Source organism: Lepidothrix coronata, unplaced genomic scaffold (genome assembly GCF_001604755.1).
Source record: "Lepidothrix coronata isolate B3197 unplaced genomic scaffold, Lepidothrix_coronata-1.0 Scaffold130, whole genome shotgun sequence".
Taxonomy (NCBI): domain Eukaryota; kingdom Metazoa; phylum Chordata; class Aves; order Passeriformes; family Pipridae; genus Lepidothrix; species Lepidothrix coronata.
In genome coordinates, this window is record NW_016690310.1 from 559,361 (window position 1) to 575,333 (window position 15,973).

At 37.3% G+C, this 15,973-nt stretch overlaps 1 protein-coding gene across 1 annotated transcript in view; it reads left to right on the plus strand.

The window, feature by feature from the left end:
* The window catches only part of SHANK2 (SH3 and multiple ankyrin repeat domains 2), a 330,841-nt gene that overhangs the window by 29,491 nt on the left and 285,377 nt on the right, over nucleotides 1–15,973 (plus strand). Inside the window, exons 3-8 of the mRNA XM_017826777.1 lie at nucleotides 1,237–1,456; nucleotides 10,238–10,441; nucleotides 11,799–11,870; nucleotides 12,496–12,604; nucleotides 12,853–13,004; nucleotides 13,815–13,982. Coding sequence (XP_017682266.1) covers nucleotides 1,253–1,456; nucleotides 10,238–10,441; nucleotides 11,799–11,870; nucleotides 12,496–12,604; nucleotides 12,853–13,004; nucleotides 13,815–13,982 — 909 coding nt within the window. The 5' untranslated portion in view covers nucleotides 1,237–1,252. The remainder of the gene's footprint in view (nucleotides 1–1,236; nucleotides 1,457–10,237; nucleotides 10,442–11,798; nucleotides 11,871–12,495; nucleotides 12,605–12,852; nucleotides 13,005–13,814; nucleotides 13,983–15,973) is intronic.

Consider the following 15,973-nt stretch of genomic DNA (forward strand, 5'->3'; position numbering starts at 1 on the left):
TTTTTTTTATTGTCTCTTTTTAAAAGTGGGTTGTCAGGGGAATTGTTTTTTTTTTTTTTTTTTGTGTTTTTTTTTTTTTTTATTGTCTCTTTTTAAAAGTGGGTTGTCAGGGGAATTGTTTTTTTTTTTTTTTTTTGTGTTTTTTTTTTTTTTCTTTTTTTTTTTGTTTTTTTTGGGGTTTTTTTGGGTTTTTTTGTTTGGTTTTTTTTAAATTTATTTATTTTTTTCTTTTAGCTAGGTTTTTTTTTTATTAAAAAGCAGAGAAGTTGTCTTGGGTGATTTCTTAGGGAAAAGAATGAAAAACAATTGTATGTTTTTCTGACCTCTTAAAAACTGAAAAAGTATATTGGTACCAAGCACTGCAAAGTTCATGAGAGTCTTTTAGATTTTTTTTTTCACCCTCAGTATAATTTTTATCCTCATTTTTCTGTAGAATAATAACTTTAATTTCCTGGAGAAGCTTTGAGTTTGTGGGACAAGAAAAATTCTATTGGTGGTGGAAAAACCCAGAAGGAAAATATTCTGCTGTTCTTACTGTGAGAACTTTGAATGCAAATGTCTTTAGTTTGCACTAAAATTACTTTCATTTTAGCCTAATCTATATCACAGATTAAAAATGTCTCTAAACTCTGTATTTGAGTGTGTTTAATACCCAGATTTGGGTAGTGTTGATAGAAAAGGATGTTACGTGAGCCACAAAACACAGAACAACATCTGCGTCTGCCTGGCTCCCTGTAGTATTTCATATTTTGGTTAATTCCACTGTTAGAAAAAAATGACTTTTGCTGAAGCCTCACCTGTGCAGTTTCTCAATGTGTACAGGATGATGTTAGTTTAGCACTTATATTAATTTCCTGAAATGTCTTTTCACTGGGAGAAGGAGATTTCAAAGCCAGACCTTGTTCTAAGTACAGTTTACAACAGTGCTAGTTAGGACTGGCTTTCTGGATCCTTTGGGAGGTTGGGTGTGCCTGGGAAGAAAGGTCATCTTACTTTTTATTACTCTTTTTTGCTTCTCCTGTCCTTCCTCTTTTGCAGTAAATTGGTAGCCAGATTTATTTCCTTTACATTCTGCCTCCCCACATAATTGACAGACAGAAATAACAGGAGGATAAACCGTAAAACTCCCTTGTTAAATGCATGTTATTTCCAAGAAAGCAAAACTTTGTGGTTGGTTAATCTTTAAGACTTTAACTATAACTTATTTTTTTTCCTTTTTCTCCTTTGTATTGGCAGGGTAAAAAACTTGAACATGCCTCGTAGCCCAACATCAAGTGAAGATGAAATGGCACAAAGCTTTTCCGACTATTCTGTGGAATCTGAATCAGACAGTTCCAAAGAAGAAACTATTTATGACACAATTAGAGCAACTGCAGAAAAGCCAAGCAGCAGAATGGAAGACAGTCAGAGCAACACATTAGTGATTCGAATTATAATACCTGACCTGCAGCAAACGGTAAGGCAGATTAAAAAAAATAAAAAAATAAAATTTAATTATTGACTTTGCTGCTTCAATCTGCAGTAGATCTGTTCTCTTTTCTTGTGATTTTTTGACATACAACAGGTAAAATTTATGCTGTGTTTTCTTTTAATCTCTACACTTTGTACCCCAGTGGTTTATCTGACTGATTGCCTGACCCATCCCCTCCAAGGGAGTGGATTTAGTATGTTAACTTGATGAAAGCTGTGATCAGAAAGCAAAAAAATATGTCTGTACTGCATTTGGGTAGAAGAAAGAGAATTAGGAATCTCATCAGAAGAGGAAGATTGAATGCAGAAATCACATGTTATCTCTGTGAAAGCCTCATACATGTATAACCCCACTGGTTTATCTCTTCTCATGAGATTGTGATTGACACTCAACTGGGGTGTAGCAAGAGGTCATAAAATTCTCTCTCTCTTTACCATATTTGTTGTCTTTCTCTGCCACCCTCCCATAAAAGGACATCCTTGTTGGATAGCTGGTGGCTTTTAGAGCTTAAAGATGAGGAGAAGCACAAATAAATCTTTCTTTCCTCCTTTGCTGCTGTGCCTTTACTACACGGTTTTGTTTCTCAGACTTCCACCCAGAGAAATCAACATCCTCAGCATGGAGGAAGAACAAAGGGTGGCATCAAACTGTTCCACAGTTTTCACAATGCCATGAAGTTGTTATTTTATTCTCTCCCACCTCCTCACTGCTTATACTGGAAACATCAGAGAGAATAAAATGACCCTTTCCAGATTTTCGCAGAGGAGTCATTTGTGAGTTAACCTGTGGAACTATGGGTGTATCTCACATCCCTGAGTCTGTAGGGATGAAATTGGGGACTTTTTATCTAAATATTTAATCTCTCACATAGTACAAAAAGAAGTGAAAAGACTTTTCATTTGTTTAATAATGTCTGATTAATCGAGTAAAAGAGAATAAAAAATGGTTTTTTTAATTAAAAAAAGTATCTTGGATGTTCCTTAAGTATTAGAAATCTACAGCCCAAATTCCTCTCAAGGAACTATTAAGTCATGTTTCTTTTGTGGTTGAATGTGTAAAATTCGAGGCCTGGAATGTTAGGAGAATAAAGGTGGAGAAGTTTGTTGTTGTAACTTTACAATCACTGTCCTCCACAAGTGCCATGATAGGAATAACAGTATCATCCTCGAAAAGGTCTTGGGAGTTACTTACTGATTCTGTCTGGAACCATAACTTGTCCAAGTTTGTGATTAATTGTCTAAATTACCCTGGTAGACATCAGACTTTTTTAATTTCAAAGATGATTATAAAAACACATTCATTTTGTGGATGTGTGCCCCATACTTCACTCTGTGCTGACATTTAAGATCTACATCACACTGTGCTGCCATTGAAGATTTATCTCAGATGAAATTATTCCTTTCTTTTTAATTAAGTTCATTTTTGGAGTGATAGAGATGGCCTGTCTGCAGGCTGACAGGGGAAGAGCTGTTTTGATAACGCGCCCTCAGGTGTGGTTGGAGCTTTCTTTTTAAAGCCCAACCTACAGTGCTCAAGAGAAATCAGTATTGGAGCTGGGGAAATTATGTCTTTGATTCTTGCACTTAAAAAATAGCTTTTAGATGGGGATTGTGATTGGAATTGCAGTACCATCCATGAGTTTATGTGGTATGAGGTTAAACTCTACGAAGAGGAAGGGGTGAGGGGCCTGCTGTGAGCCACACATGGAATTTTGATTAAATTCTGGCTGCAGCAGCCATCACCTTGGGTCTTTCATTTCAGTATTGATTGAAATACTGAAATCCACTGTTGTACATCTTAAATCTAAATGAATTTTGCCAGTAGTGAAGTCCTCAACCAGGATAAGCTCTAACTGGACATGATTAGGATTTTATTGATGATTTTGCTAGCTTGCTCTATCTGTGACGGTGTCAGTGCTCAATGAATTGATCCACTAGAATGGAAATATTAGCTTTTCTTTCTAGGTTTACTCTGATGTTAAAAACCAGAGAGATTAGCTTCCTGAAGTCCTCTTATTTCATTACTCTGTGTTTTAGAGTTATTTTATAGTTATTTAGAGTTATATTATAGAGCTAGTTATTGACACTATTGAGACTCTTTTTTTAATTAATTTTTTGCAGGAAATGAAATAAACCAAAAAGCATTTTTGATTTTGTGTTTCATTTGTTCCTTTTTATTGCTTTACTTTTTTAATTTTTTTTTCCTTTTCAATAGGCTCTTAATGAAAAGTACCTGGGTTGCTTTAAATAAACAGTTCTAGAGCAGATGATCTAGTTCTGATTTAATTTATTAGCTCTTTGTACAGAGAAGTGAAACCTGGATTCAGCTTAGGAAACTGGTGGCTTAAATGTGGGGTAGCAAACTGTGGAGGTTATAGTTTATGAACTGTTTTATAACTACAAGCCAGAGCCAACATACACCCCATTTCCTGTATAATTACAATTAATTTAACATACAAGGTGTTTAAAATTGGTCTGTTTAATCAAAGAAGCCTGAAATGACATGATTTAGTTTTATACTTTTGTAGTTCTTTAGAAAGTGTTATCCTATATTTGTTTAAAAGAAAACAAATTGAAGGTTTTTAAATAAAATTCAGTCCCCTGGGGAGCTATCACTAGGATCCCCTTAGCCAAAATCACTATGAATAAAGTTTACTCATCTGCAGTGGCTGTGGTATAAATTGCCTTTATTTCGTTGCAGGTGTGAGATAAGCATCAAGCACCACAAATAGGATGCACTGCTATAGAAAACTTTATACATTATCACCCATTGTAGCAAATCTGTCTTGCTGCCCTTTTAGTCTCAATTGAAACTTTTAAAGATCATGTAAACCTTGACGAGTTCATACAAAGCCCTTAAGAACACTTAGTTTTCAGTTCTTTTTTGTCCCCTTTTCAGTTCAGGTGATAATTCAATTTATTGAAACAATGCTTTGTAGAAAGAATAATTTCTTATTACTTCTGTGCATCATCTGCATTCAAGTGTCACCCCTAGCACAGGAAGGAGTGTGGAGAATATTTAAATGAGCCACTGAAAGATTTCCTGAGCTCAGTGAAATTACTGAGGGGATGGAAAGCATAGAAAACCCTCCACATCCACAAATACATTCATAGAAGAGTGGGGCAAAAAGCTGTATTATTTGGCATTTAATTTCCTGATTTAATAAACCAGGAGGCTCAACAGGTGTGATTTTTTTTGACCAGAAGCTTGTTTGCATGCAGCTCAGAGGGCTCAGGCTGGACGTGACCCCAGCCACCTGCTATTGAGATGGAAATGCCAGGTACTGAGAGTAGTTCCTTCCCTCTTTGCAATATTCAGTTGTGTTTGCCCTTAAGGTGGAGATGCTTCATTCCCAGGGCAGCCCAGTTCAGTGTCACACTGCCAGGGCATGGATTGGTGGCAGGTTGGAATCCTTCCTCCCTGTAAGCAAAGCTGGCAGTCAACAGCCCCCAGTCTCCTACCTTGTGCCTAAATCTATTGTGCCTGAAGGCAATTGTGCTTTTGCCTGGTGTCAGTCATCTTTTGGACATTGAAAATTTGGTGAAGTGATGTGTTTGTGCTTTCCTCTCTGATGCCTGGCATAACTTCCCCCTCCCTGGACCTTTTTGGTCAGAATCCCAGCTAAGTTATCTTGTATCCATTTCTTTTTTCAGCCTATGTAGGAACGTATCAAAAGTGATTCTGCCCATAAGTGGAATGAATCTGGCTCTCCTCCAGTAACTGTTGTCAAGAAAATCTCCTTTGCATGATATTCTGTCAGGGATGATGTTCTGTGCCTAAAATTGCTTTTTTTCACAGATATGGAGATCAGTTCTTTCAGCCAGTTGCTTTAAGGAATGTTTTCATCATTTTATTATCAACACATGGTTGTTCCACTCTTTTGTTTTACCCTATATTTACGTGCTCCTTTTGGGTAATGTTTAAAGTTAAAATGCTCGGAATCATATTTTATTAAATTCTGATGCTGAGATGGGATTAGGTCTTCTGAAGACTTCTTTCAGGTGGTTTCTGCCCTTCTGTTTTACTGCTCTACTGCAGTAATGAGAATTTATTGACTCCAAAATGTTTTTTGGTAAGTGGCAGTTTGGTAAAGCAATAACATAGCCTGTAGCTACTTCTTGGTGTTCTATTTCTGCATTGCTTTTTATCCTTGTGCATCCTCTTTCCCTTCCCCCCCCCCCCCAGTACTCACTAGGTTTTGTTTGGTTTTGGTTTTTGCTTTGGTTTTTTTTTAGGATTAAGATTCTTTTCCTTTAGTGTTTTTCTTTTTTAACTAAAACTCACATTTAGTTTGTGCAACTTTTACCTCACAAAGGCGATTGTCACAATTGCAGCTTAAGTCCTTGTCTCAGTTAAATGAGATCGAAGTGTTTTGCTAAGGAGGATGAGTTATGAGGAAGACCAAGCTCCTCCCTCTAAGCAAGTGGAAATCCAAAATTAAGAGACTCCGATTGAGGAAGTAGGGAGAAAAAAAAAATAACAGCCCCTTATTAAAGGCTACATATGTATTGGCAGAACAACAAAAGAACACAAAAACAACTAAACAATAATCCTGTACCCAACAGTCCCCTCCAAAAAGGAAACAGTTCAGCACTTTCTGCCTTTTGGCGCGATTCTCAGCACGGCCAGCAGGGGGCGCCGTTGGATCGCTGGGGGAGCAGAGCCCGCAGTGCTCGGGGTTGGCCAGCAGGGGGCGCTGTTGGGCTCTGGCGGTCGCCGCGCGAGGCCCCGGGAGCGGGAGAGGCCGAAAATGGAGATTTCCCCCCAAAACCAAGAAGGGGAAGGGGAAAGGGGGGAGAAAAGGGGCTCTTCCCACACTCATGCTGTTGGCGTCTGGCTGTGGCCGGGACTCCCCTCCCTTGTCAACGGGCACAAGCTGCTGCCAGCATGGGAGCGGAGGAGGGAAGGGGCAGCCTCCTCCCCCAAAGGTTCCTTTGCAGAAGGGTCAAGCCTCTTCGATGAAATTCAAGCAAGTCCAGGCTGGGGGCAGAACAGGACGCAGGAGAATGGAGGTGAACCGGGGCCAGAAGCAGCCAGATGACCCAGCCAGAACCAAAATTAACTTCAGAACCAACCCCCCCCCCCACACACACACCCTCCCTGAGTTGTGGCAAAAGTGAAATGTTTCCCGAAGAGAGAGAAAAAAAAACCCCTCATCACCCACTGCTCCACCAGTCTTCTGAGGGCCATCAGCTTGGAATGTGGGTCTGCTGGGTAGTTCTTTTGTGTGTGTGAATCACCCTAGCCAAACCACCCTCCCCTCCCTCATTCAATGTCTTTCTTTCACAGTGATGCAGGGGAAAGAAAAATTCACCGCTTGGTTTTTAGAACAAGTAAACCTATAACAATCCCATTTTTGCTTAGGATGCCTCCATTTTTACTTGTTTCCAGTATCTTTAGCACTCCACCGCCTCAAATTTATGCCAGGTTTTCCCTTGCAACTTTCCGCAAATATTCCTCTGTATCCCATTTCGTGTCTGACTGTCCATTGCTGCTTTCTGTTTACAGCTGATATTCCTTCTTTTTATCTTCAGTTTGATAATGGAAACATTGTGGATGCTGCTGACATCTGTTCCCATGCCCTTGATCTGGACAGGTGATCTGACTTGGCAGCTGATGACAGTGTGGCCAAACTGCTTTTTTTTGACCTTTCCTCTCATGAATTCTGTGTTTCCTGAAGGCATTTTGATGAAGGAAAGCAGCGTTTCTGAGAATTAAGTTGAACACTGAGCACAAATCAAAATGAGTGACTTGCTTTTTTTTTTTTTCTTTTCCTGATGCCAAACTCTCATTTGCCTTTTCCACTTTCTGGTTGTCACATCTTTAATATCAACATTCTCTATTGAGAGGAATAACTTGTATTTTGATATTCTGGCAATCACATTTTGGAGGCAGCTGTACAAACCATTTGTCATGTTCCTCTGTCACAGCACAGCTCTGTGTGATTGACAACTTCGTGAGGCTGATGAGAGAGATGTGTTGGTTGATAGATTTTTTAAATGGATAAATGTTATTCCTCAGAGATTCTGTATCATGAACGTTATTCCCATTGAATTAATATCTTCTCTTTAGCTGGGGTGGATAAGTTGTATTTTTCTCCTCCTTCCAACCCTTCTTTTGTGCTCAGTGACTTGCTCTCACCCCTGTGCAGGAGTAGGAGATTATAACTGACCACATCTCTCCTGATTCAAAGAGCTTCATATCAAAAACCCAGCTCTTGCATTTCAGCAACCACTGCTGACGTGCTGTCGTGCTGCTAGACTTGGGTTTTGAGTGGCCTAGTGTGGTTTTGACAGTAGTTTTGATCCACTCAGGGCTTCTTTTTGGTTCTTATTTGAAAGAACTGTTGCAATTTTTGCAGGAAATGAAGGTGGCAAAGCATCGCACTCCCTCTGGCCGTGGGATGCAACAAAAAGAATGGAATAAGTAGACCCCACATCTGTCAATGCGAAACATCTTTATGTTTCATTGTAGTTCTTATGTGTTTCTGTTGTTCTTTATCATTAAACTATCCCTATTTTTTGATTTTTTTTGAAGTTGCTGAAGATTAGAAAAAGTTGACCAGCTTTTCTGACTCAGCTGCTGTTTCATTTCCTTGTGGTCACCGTGCCATGTACATCTAATAAATTCTTACTTATTTAATAACTAAAGCAATCTGTGTGTAGATTCTGCTGGCTTCATTGGAAGCATAAATAATCACTTTTCTCATTAGTTCCACTTAACTAAATCTGAGACATTTTGGTAGCAAAGCTATTTGGTTATTGATTTGATTTTTACATCATTGATCTCAATTCATTATAAATTACTAATATGATCAATATTTATTACAGTTAATGCATTTTTCTTTCTTGTGAATTACTAAAAGAGCAAGGGCTGTTAGTACATTGTAAAATTACTAGTTTCAAAGACTTACTTTCCATTGAAATCTATTCTGAAGAAATTAGAAATTATTTATAATTTTGCCAGTTTAGCAGATATTTGGAGATTAGACATACACACCATTATCTGCAATGTTATCAAGGACAGATAGAACACAAGTATAGACTGAACAAAATTGAACATTTTGAATTCTCAAGGTGCATTGAAACCCAGCAGACTTAAAGTGTGGGCAGAAGTTACTGTTCTATATTTTTAAAATCAAAAGAGTGTCATACAAGTCCAAAATTAGTTTGTTTCATGCAAGAAATACTTTCCTGGGCAAAAAAACCCCAAACTTGTAATTTCAAAATTATCTTTGTCTCTTCCTATTTGAATTACATTTCTTATACTCTTTTAGAATGTGTGGATAATGTGTGGATAATAGAAGTTAAGTTTATAACATACCTTGTAACTGATAATTTTGAGAGTTGCTGAAAACTGCTGATGTTTGAGCCTGAACTTTGTATTGAAGTTTGAATCCATGTAAGAGTCACGGGGAAAGTGTGGTTCAGAAGGAACACAGGGATTTGAAATGGGATAAGTTGGTATTCTGACTAATGGGATGTTTGGGAATGAAAATACTGTTTATAATCAATTTTCTGTTTCCCTCTCTCCTTCCCTTCAACATCTAAAACCCCTAACTTTTCACAAAACACCTTGACATACAAAATATTTGAGGGGAATGAAAACTGTCTCCAGCTTTATTTGTGACAAAATCTAATATCTCATGTGCTTACATTTGCTCTGATGAATATATAAAAAAACCTGGTTGACTGTAGTGTTTGCTCAGTTAAAAACAGTTGTAAATTGAAAGTCCTTCATGTCCTGGTTGTATTTTTTACTGCTGAAAATTTTTGCCACATACTATTGCAGCAGCCAAGAAGACACTGTGAACATAGAAAATATTGTGATTTCTGCCTTTGAATTTGCTCCTCGAATTTCCGAATTGATTTATTCAAATGAATTTATTATGTGATTTGTGCCTATGTGGTCAGAGATCATTTTCAACTGCATGCAGAACTCTGCCGAGGATAAACATGTTTAGTTGTAAATGACAGACTAACATTTTCTTATGGATGGCCTCAGGACTTTAAAAAGATGCCAACAGATAGTGTAGGTAAAGTTAAAGGAAATATTTCACTCTTTATTAAACATCAGTCTTATTTGTACTTGTACTTTATGTACAACTATAATATGGGGAGTAGCAGAGGCCTTCAGAAAAGACCTCAAGAGTGGTTACTGACATTACTACTGTAGTACCTCATGGAAATGTATTGAGAAAAAAGATATATATGCATTAACATTTTTCTTTGGCCCATGTGCAATCCCTGCATCCCATATTGAATCATAAGGGGACAGAACTGGAAAGGATTTTCAAGGTTTTCACATCCTCTGTTGCTTCACAGTTCTCTCTGTTCCTCCCACAAACTTACCCTAAGATAAGTGTAGCAAAAAATGAATTAGAATTATTTCCTGAATACCATTTTTTGGGAACAATTCTTGTGGATCAAACTGATTGTCATATCAGAACATCCCAGAATCAAGTGGATAGTTAAACATCTTGGAACATCCCTTTTTGAACAGGTTTTCCATGAAGGTTCTCTCTGAAGAAGATGGTCTCTGGTATTTTGTGGAAAGACTTGAACCATCCTGTGTTTTGACAGGATGCACAGTACTTGTGCATTGGTTATTATAAATGTACATCTAAAATATAATTCTGTTGATGTATGTTTTGTAGATTTATTGTGTGTGTTTCTAACTATTTATTGCATTTCTAAATTTTAGACTTTAAGGTATTGTTTAATTATTTTTTCATTAATTAGTCTTAAAAATAATTTCTCTTTGCAGAAATGCATTAGATTTAACCCAGAAGCGTCAGTGTGGGTTGCAAAGCAGCGGATTTTGTGCACTTTGAATCAGAGTTTGAAAGATGTCCTGAATTATGGACTGTTCCAGCCTGCAAGCAATGGTAGAGATGGGAAGTTTTTGGATGAGGAACGACTCCTGAGGGAATACCCACAGCCGGTGAACAAGGGAGTTCCTTCACTTGAGGTATTTATGTTTGCAGTAGTAGGGAAGCAGTTGCTGGATAACCAGCCTTTGCTTTCTCCCAAAGAGAAGATCTTTCTGTCTTAGTGAAGCCTTTTTTTCCCCATCTGGCTCTCTCTGCCATCCTTCAGAGTGCACAGATTTCCTCTGTCTGTCTCCTGAGAAAGCAGGAAGGGAGGAGAGGTTGTGGATGTGGAGCAGTCACTGGAATTTCCCCCCTCTCCGTTGCTCATGCAGCTGGGGATAAACTGGGCAGAACTATTATGGCACTAAAAAAATATGGAGCAGAGCCAGATCATGCAGAAACACACTATAGCAGGAAACTGGGGCATGAAACTGGTGTTTAATTAATTTTGGTGTTGCCTGTATGGTGGTACATCAACCACTAATAATGTGCAGTTAATAAACTTACTCCATTATAACACAAATCCAAAAGAAAAGAACCAGGGCCCTGGGAAAGCTTCAAGTTTTACATTTTCTAGCAGTTTATTTCAGAGATTCAATCCTTGATGTTCATATTAAAGCTGCAAACAAATTAAATACCCACTTAAATGTTGATTTTTTAAATTTTTTTTCCCTGTCATGTTGTTTCCTGAGTGTTTGCAAAATTCTCACTGCAGAAATTCAGGAGTTAAAAGTGTGAAAAGCTGGTGTTAAAACCTCATTCAGTGCAGTCCCCTTGTCCAACAGAAATGCAGCATTCTTTGAATTCTGGATAGGACAATTAGTAAATTATAGTAATAAATTTTATTAGTAGTAAATTATAACTATGGAACCCCCCCTTGATTTTTGGTGCTGTGGCCATAGGGTAGAAATTGCTCAGGGTAAAATGTGAGTTTCAGAAAAAAAAAAAAAAAAAAGAGACAATCCTCATTCACAAAACAAGTCCTGTTCCACATCAGGACAACTACTCCCATGTTTGTAAAATTCCTCCTACATTGAGTTTTCAGGAATCCTTTTAGAAATGCTAAACTGATATTTTGAAATGTGAATTTTTTTATTTAACATGCTTTCCCAGTTCTTTCTGCCTGAGACTATAAATGAAAGTGCCTGAAAATCCTCAGGGAAAAGCTCTTTTCAGTGTGATTCTTGCTTATTTATGTAGATTCTAGAGGCTGATTTCCTCCTTTGATTTTAATATAGTCATATGAGATATGAATTTTGCTTAAATGAACTGTAAAATTATGATATTGGTATGTTAAGCAGACTGCTGATTATTGGTAAATATTCAAAATGAAATACCAACCCTTTTTTTTTTTTTGTTTAGCCTAAATCACATGATTGTGGATGATACTTTCTGGTAAGGTCAGAAAATTATGAATTCTGAGTTTTAAAATTTATTCTTCTTTTCCTCCCTCAGTTTCGATACAAGAAAAGAGTGTACAAGCAGTTCAACTTGGATGAAAAGCAGCTGGCCAAGCTCCATACCAAGGTATTCCCAACTTCTTGGAGAATTTACCAATTATCTGCTCAGTAAACTAATGTGAGAAACTGGAAATAAGTAGGAGTTCATTACCAAATGCTGAAAAACAAACAGCGTGTGCTGCCGATGTGTGAATTGTAATCTGGAAACCTTTTCCCATAGACAAGTTCCCATGCTTGATTCTTCCATATATATATATACTCAGAGGTTTTTTCCAATTTAGTCGATTTTGTGATTCTGTGATATAAATGTAATTTTAAATGAACCTTCCTTTGTAAATCCAATGTGCTTTCCACATGCTGCAAAAATGCAGATCTGGGTCTTTAGACTGCTTTGCAGATCAGAATAATAATAATAATAATGATCACCAAACACCAGCCTAATTTCTTACTGAATGAATCACTCATTTTTTCCTTAAAACTGTAAAAACAAGACTCTCTTACATTGACTTTTGAGCTTTATAAACAATAAGTTTTATGTTCTTAGTATAAAGTCATTCTCCAGGAATGTGTGTTAACTACTTTCAGTGGTGTCATCAATGGGTGTTGACATCAACTGACAGAATATTTTACTTTTAGTCAAAATTTTTATGTTTAAAATCAGAGGATGATTAATTTGTCACTCTTTGTTTCAGGCTAATTTGAGAAAATTCATGGATCACGTCCACCATCTCTCTGTGGAAAAAGTGACCAAGATGTTGGACCGAGGACTGGACCCCAACTATCATGATCTGGAAAGTGGAGGTCAGAACAATAAGACAAACCTTGAGCTTGTTAAAGCTAACGTGATTAACAGGTTGAATTTCACACATCCTTTCTCTTGCCCTCAGGACTCTGGGCTAATGGCATCTGTGTGGTTTTGCTGTCCACAGATAACTGATAATTTATGATTTTCTTTGAACGGCATTTTTAACTTTGACATTTTTTAAAGTAAATTATTGTATAATTTTGCTCACCTTTTTCCAAGTACATGCTATTTTTTTTTTCTTTAGAAACACCCCTAACTTTGGCAGCTCAGCTTGACAATACAGTAGAAGTGATAAAAGCTCTGAAAAATGGAGGAGCACATTTAGACTTCAGAGCCAAAGATGGAATGACAGCTCTGCACAAAGCAGCCAGGGCCAAGAACCAAGTAGCCCTCAAGGTAAATGCTTTCAATACCAAAGTATATATTATATTATTAAAAAAGATACATAAAGGAGAATATTTTCAGTTAATTACCATATTGTCCTTAGTGGATCCTTTAATATGTCCTTGTGCTTTCTTGTGGCTTTCAAATCTTAGGATTTGCTTTCAATAAAAGGCCTTTTCACTTCTGATTTTTTTTTTTTTTAGTAGGAGGAAAAAAAGGGTGAAATTTAAGCTCATTCATTGATACATTGGGAAAGATCTGTCAGAGGAAATAGGAATAGAGTTATTGTCACTTACCTCTTTGAAATCAGATGCCAGTGGCCTGGATTACACATTATATTTTAACACAATCTGTTCTGTTTTCTTTTGTATTTTAACAAGTATTCTTAAATCCCACTGATAGTCTAGAATAAGCCTTAGGTTTATGGCTTTTGCTCATTTTCTTTTGACAGATATTCAAATAGCATGACATTTTTGATAAAGCACCTTGTAGCTGAAGAGGTGAATGTGCTGCAAAGGTGATGTAGTATTTGAAGAATTGAGATTTCTGAACTTAGAGAGAGAATGGAAATTGGACTCATTGCCACTCATTCTTTCTGTGCTATCCCCATAGATTCCTTAGATCCTAATGCTTCCAAGGTCATTTCTTCATTAAAAAATTTCTTGCTTAAAATGGGGCTGGGGCACAATTTAACAACTGACAAATAGGTGAGCAAAGAGTATATATTAAGTATCAACCTTATAAATACTTTTTCAGGTAAAGACCCTTTATAGGTAGAAGTGCCTCCAAAATATATTTTTCACAGTCTGTGATTGCTTTCAGACCCTTTTAGAGCTGGGAGCATCTCCCAACTACAAGGACAGCTGTGGCCTGACCCCGCTGTACCACACGGCTGTCGTGGGAGGGGATCCCTACTGCTGTGAGCTCTTACTCCATGAACATGCCACAGTGAGCTGCAAAGATGAAAATGGATGGCAAGAAATCCATCAGGTGGGAAAGATTATTCTTTACTTGGAGCTGAACTTGCATGAGGAAATGTGCCATGTTTATTCTATGTTTCAGCTCCATTTTGAAGGCCTTTTGGATACCTTTTAGTCCAGGCATTTAAGTATGGAATTTCTTTCCTTTTTTTATTTGCTTTTTCTGGTTTTGTTTGTTTGTTTGTTTGTTGGGGGTTTTTGTTTATTTTGTTTTGTTTTGTTTTTTCACTATGCATCCTGCTGTGGTGAATTAGAAGTGGAAACTGTTCCAGTGCAGTTCTGTAACTTTGAAATCCTATGGTTACTGTGGATTTTGCTGCAGAAATTGCACTGGTCGTATTTATGTCATGGACTCTTGAAGTTTAACATCTGGTTTAGTGGCACTTCAGTAAAAGAGTGTAGCTTTTAGTTAGATGCCAATGTTGGTATCCTTGGCAATGCTTCTTGTGTGTGTGTCAGAGTACTTTCTCCTTTGTCTCTGGTGAACTTTACAGGAAGATTTGTGTTCAGGATCCTGCTGCTGGGATCCTTCAGTTGTTGCACTGATGGTTGTTAAACTCTTACAAACTCACAGTTTGAGTCAGTTTTCCTCCTTCTGTGTGTGAAAACTGGGTTCCTAATACTTTTCCCTTTGCTGTTTGGGTTTTCCTTTCCTCTCTTACATACTCAGTGTGTGGCTAAAGTGATAGTGTGCTCTATAATGAAAAATTTTTTTTAAAAGTAGTGTTCTGAGATTCGTAAAAACTTATATCTTTGAACTCTTATTGTCTTCTCCAGAAACATCTGAATATTATACAACAGTTGTGTAAGAACGCTTTATTAATTCCTCTGTGCATAACGATAACCTAATAATTTACAAAGTTTAAAGATTGTAATAATCCCAATGTCATTGCAGCTACTTTATGCCTTTTCTCTGTATGGATGAGTTTGAGTAATCATAAAAATTCTGAAGATAAAGACAAGAATTCCCTATTTTTAAAACCCAGCCTCGTTCATGTAAGGCCATTATTTCTTGTAATAAAACAGAGCTTTCCAAACCCACTGTATTAGTTGTAATCCTAAATAAATCAAAGTTTACACCTGCATTAGGGGCAATCTGTTTTCAGTAATCAATAATCCAAGCATTTCTCAATGAATTAAGATGGATGGTGATATGATACAGTCCCATATGTTGTTGTCTGTGTGCAGAAGCTGAAGTTACCTTGCATGGCAAGGAAATAATTGCTAGCAAGTATAGTTGTCATTTTGCTAATGCAATCTTTAGCTTTTGGAGGTAAGTCTCTGGGTTACCCTTATAGTAAAGGGGAAAGATGGCAGTTCATGTTGGGCCAGGATAGTAATAATAAGGATATCCCCTGGAAATACCTGTCTCTCTCTGGACTGGTAGCCCTGATGAATGATCTGTCACAGATTGATTTAATTTGTGCACTGACAGTACACTTAATTTTTCTCATCCAAATTGTAGATTCTGTCCAAGTGTGTCAGTTTGTACCTCCCCCTGAATTCAGCAGTAATTAGGTACCTGAGACAGACTCAATAGCTTTCTATACCTCTTTGTCTTAGCCAAAATCCTGTATTATATAGGAATTATGATGATCTGAGATGGTATGAAGTTAAAAATATTAGGACTTGGGAGGTGCTCTGTCAGTGTGCCAGAAAGTGGTCAAGTAAATGAGACTGATGAATAGAAATACTGAGATTTTTCTCGAATTTATTTGCTAATCAGGAAAATTTCCAATTTCAGTGATATCTTAGAGACTTACTTCCAAGTATTTGTGTGACAGATAAAGTGACTCCTGAAGATTTTTCCCTCTCTTGGTTCAGTGCCATGTGTATACTATGTGCCTAGTTGACAGGCAGATAGTCAGATACATCACAGAACCAAGAAGATTATTCAATTTTGGCCAGATTTCCCTAAATAGAAGGAAGAAGCTTTGGAAATCTGACCGTCTTCAGTGCCATCTACTGGGCAACATTCCGAGGAGTAGCAGGACCAAAAAC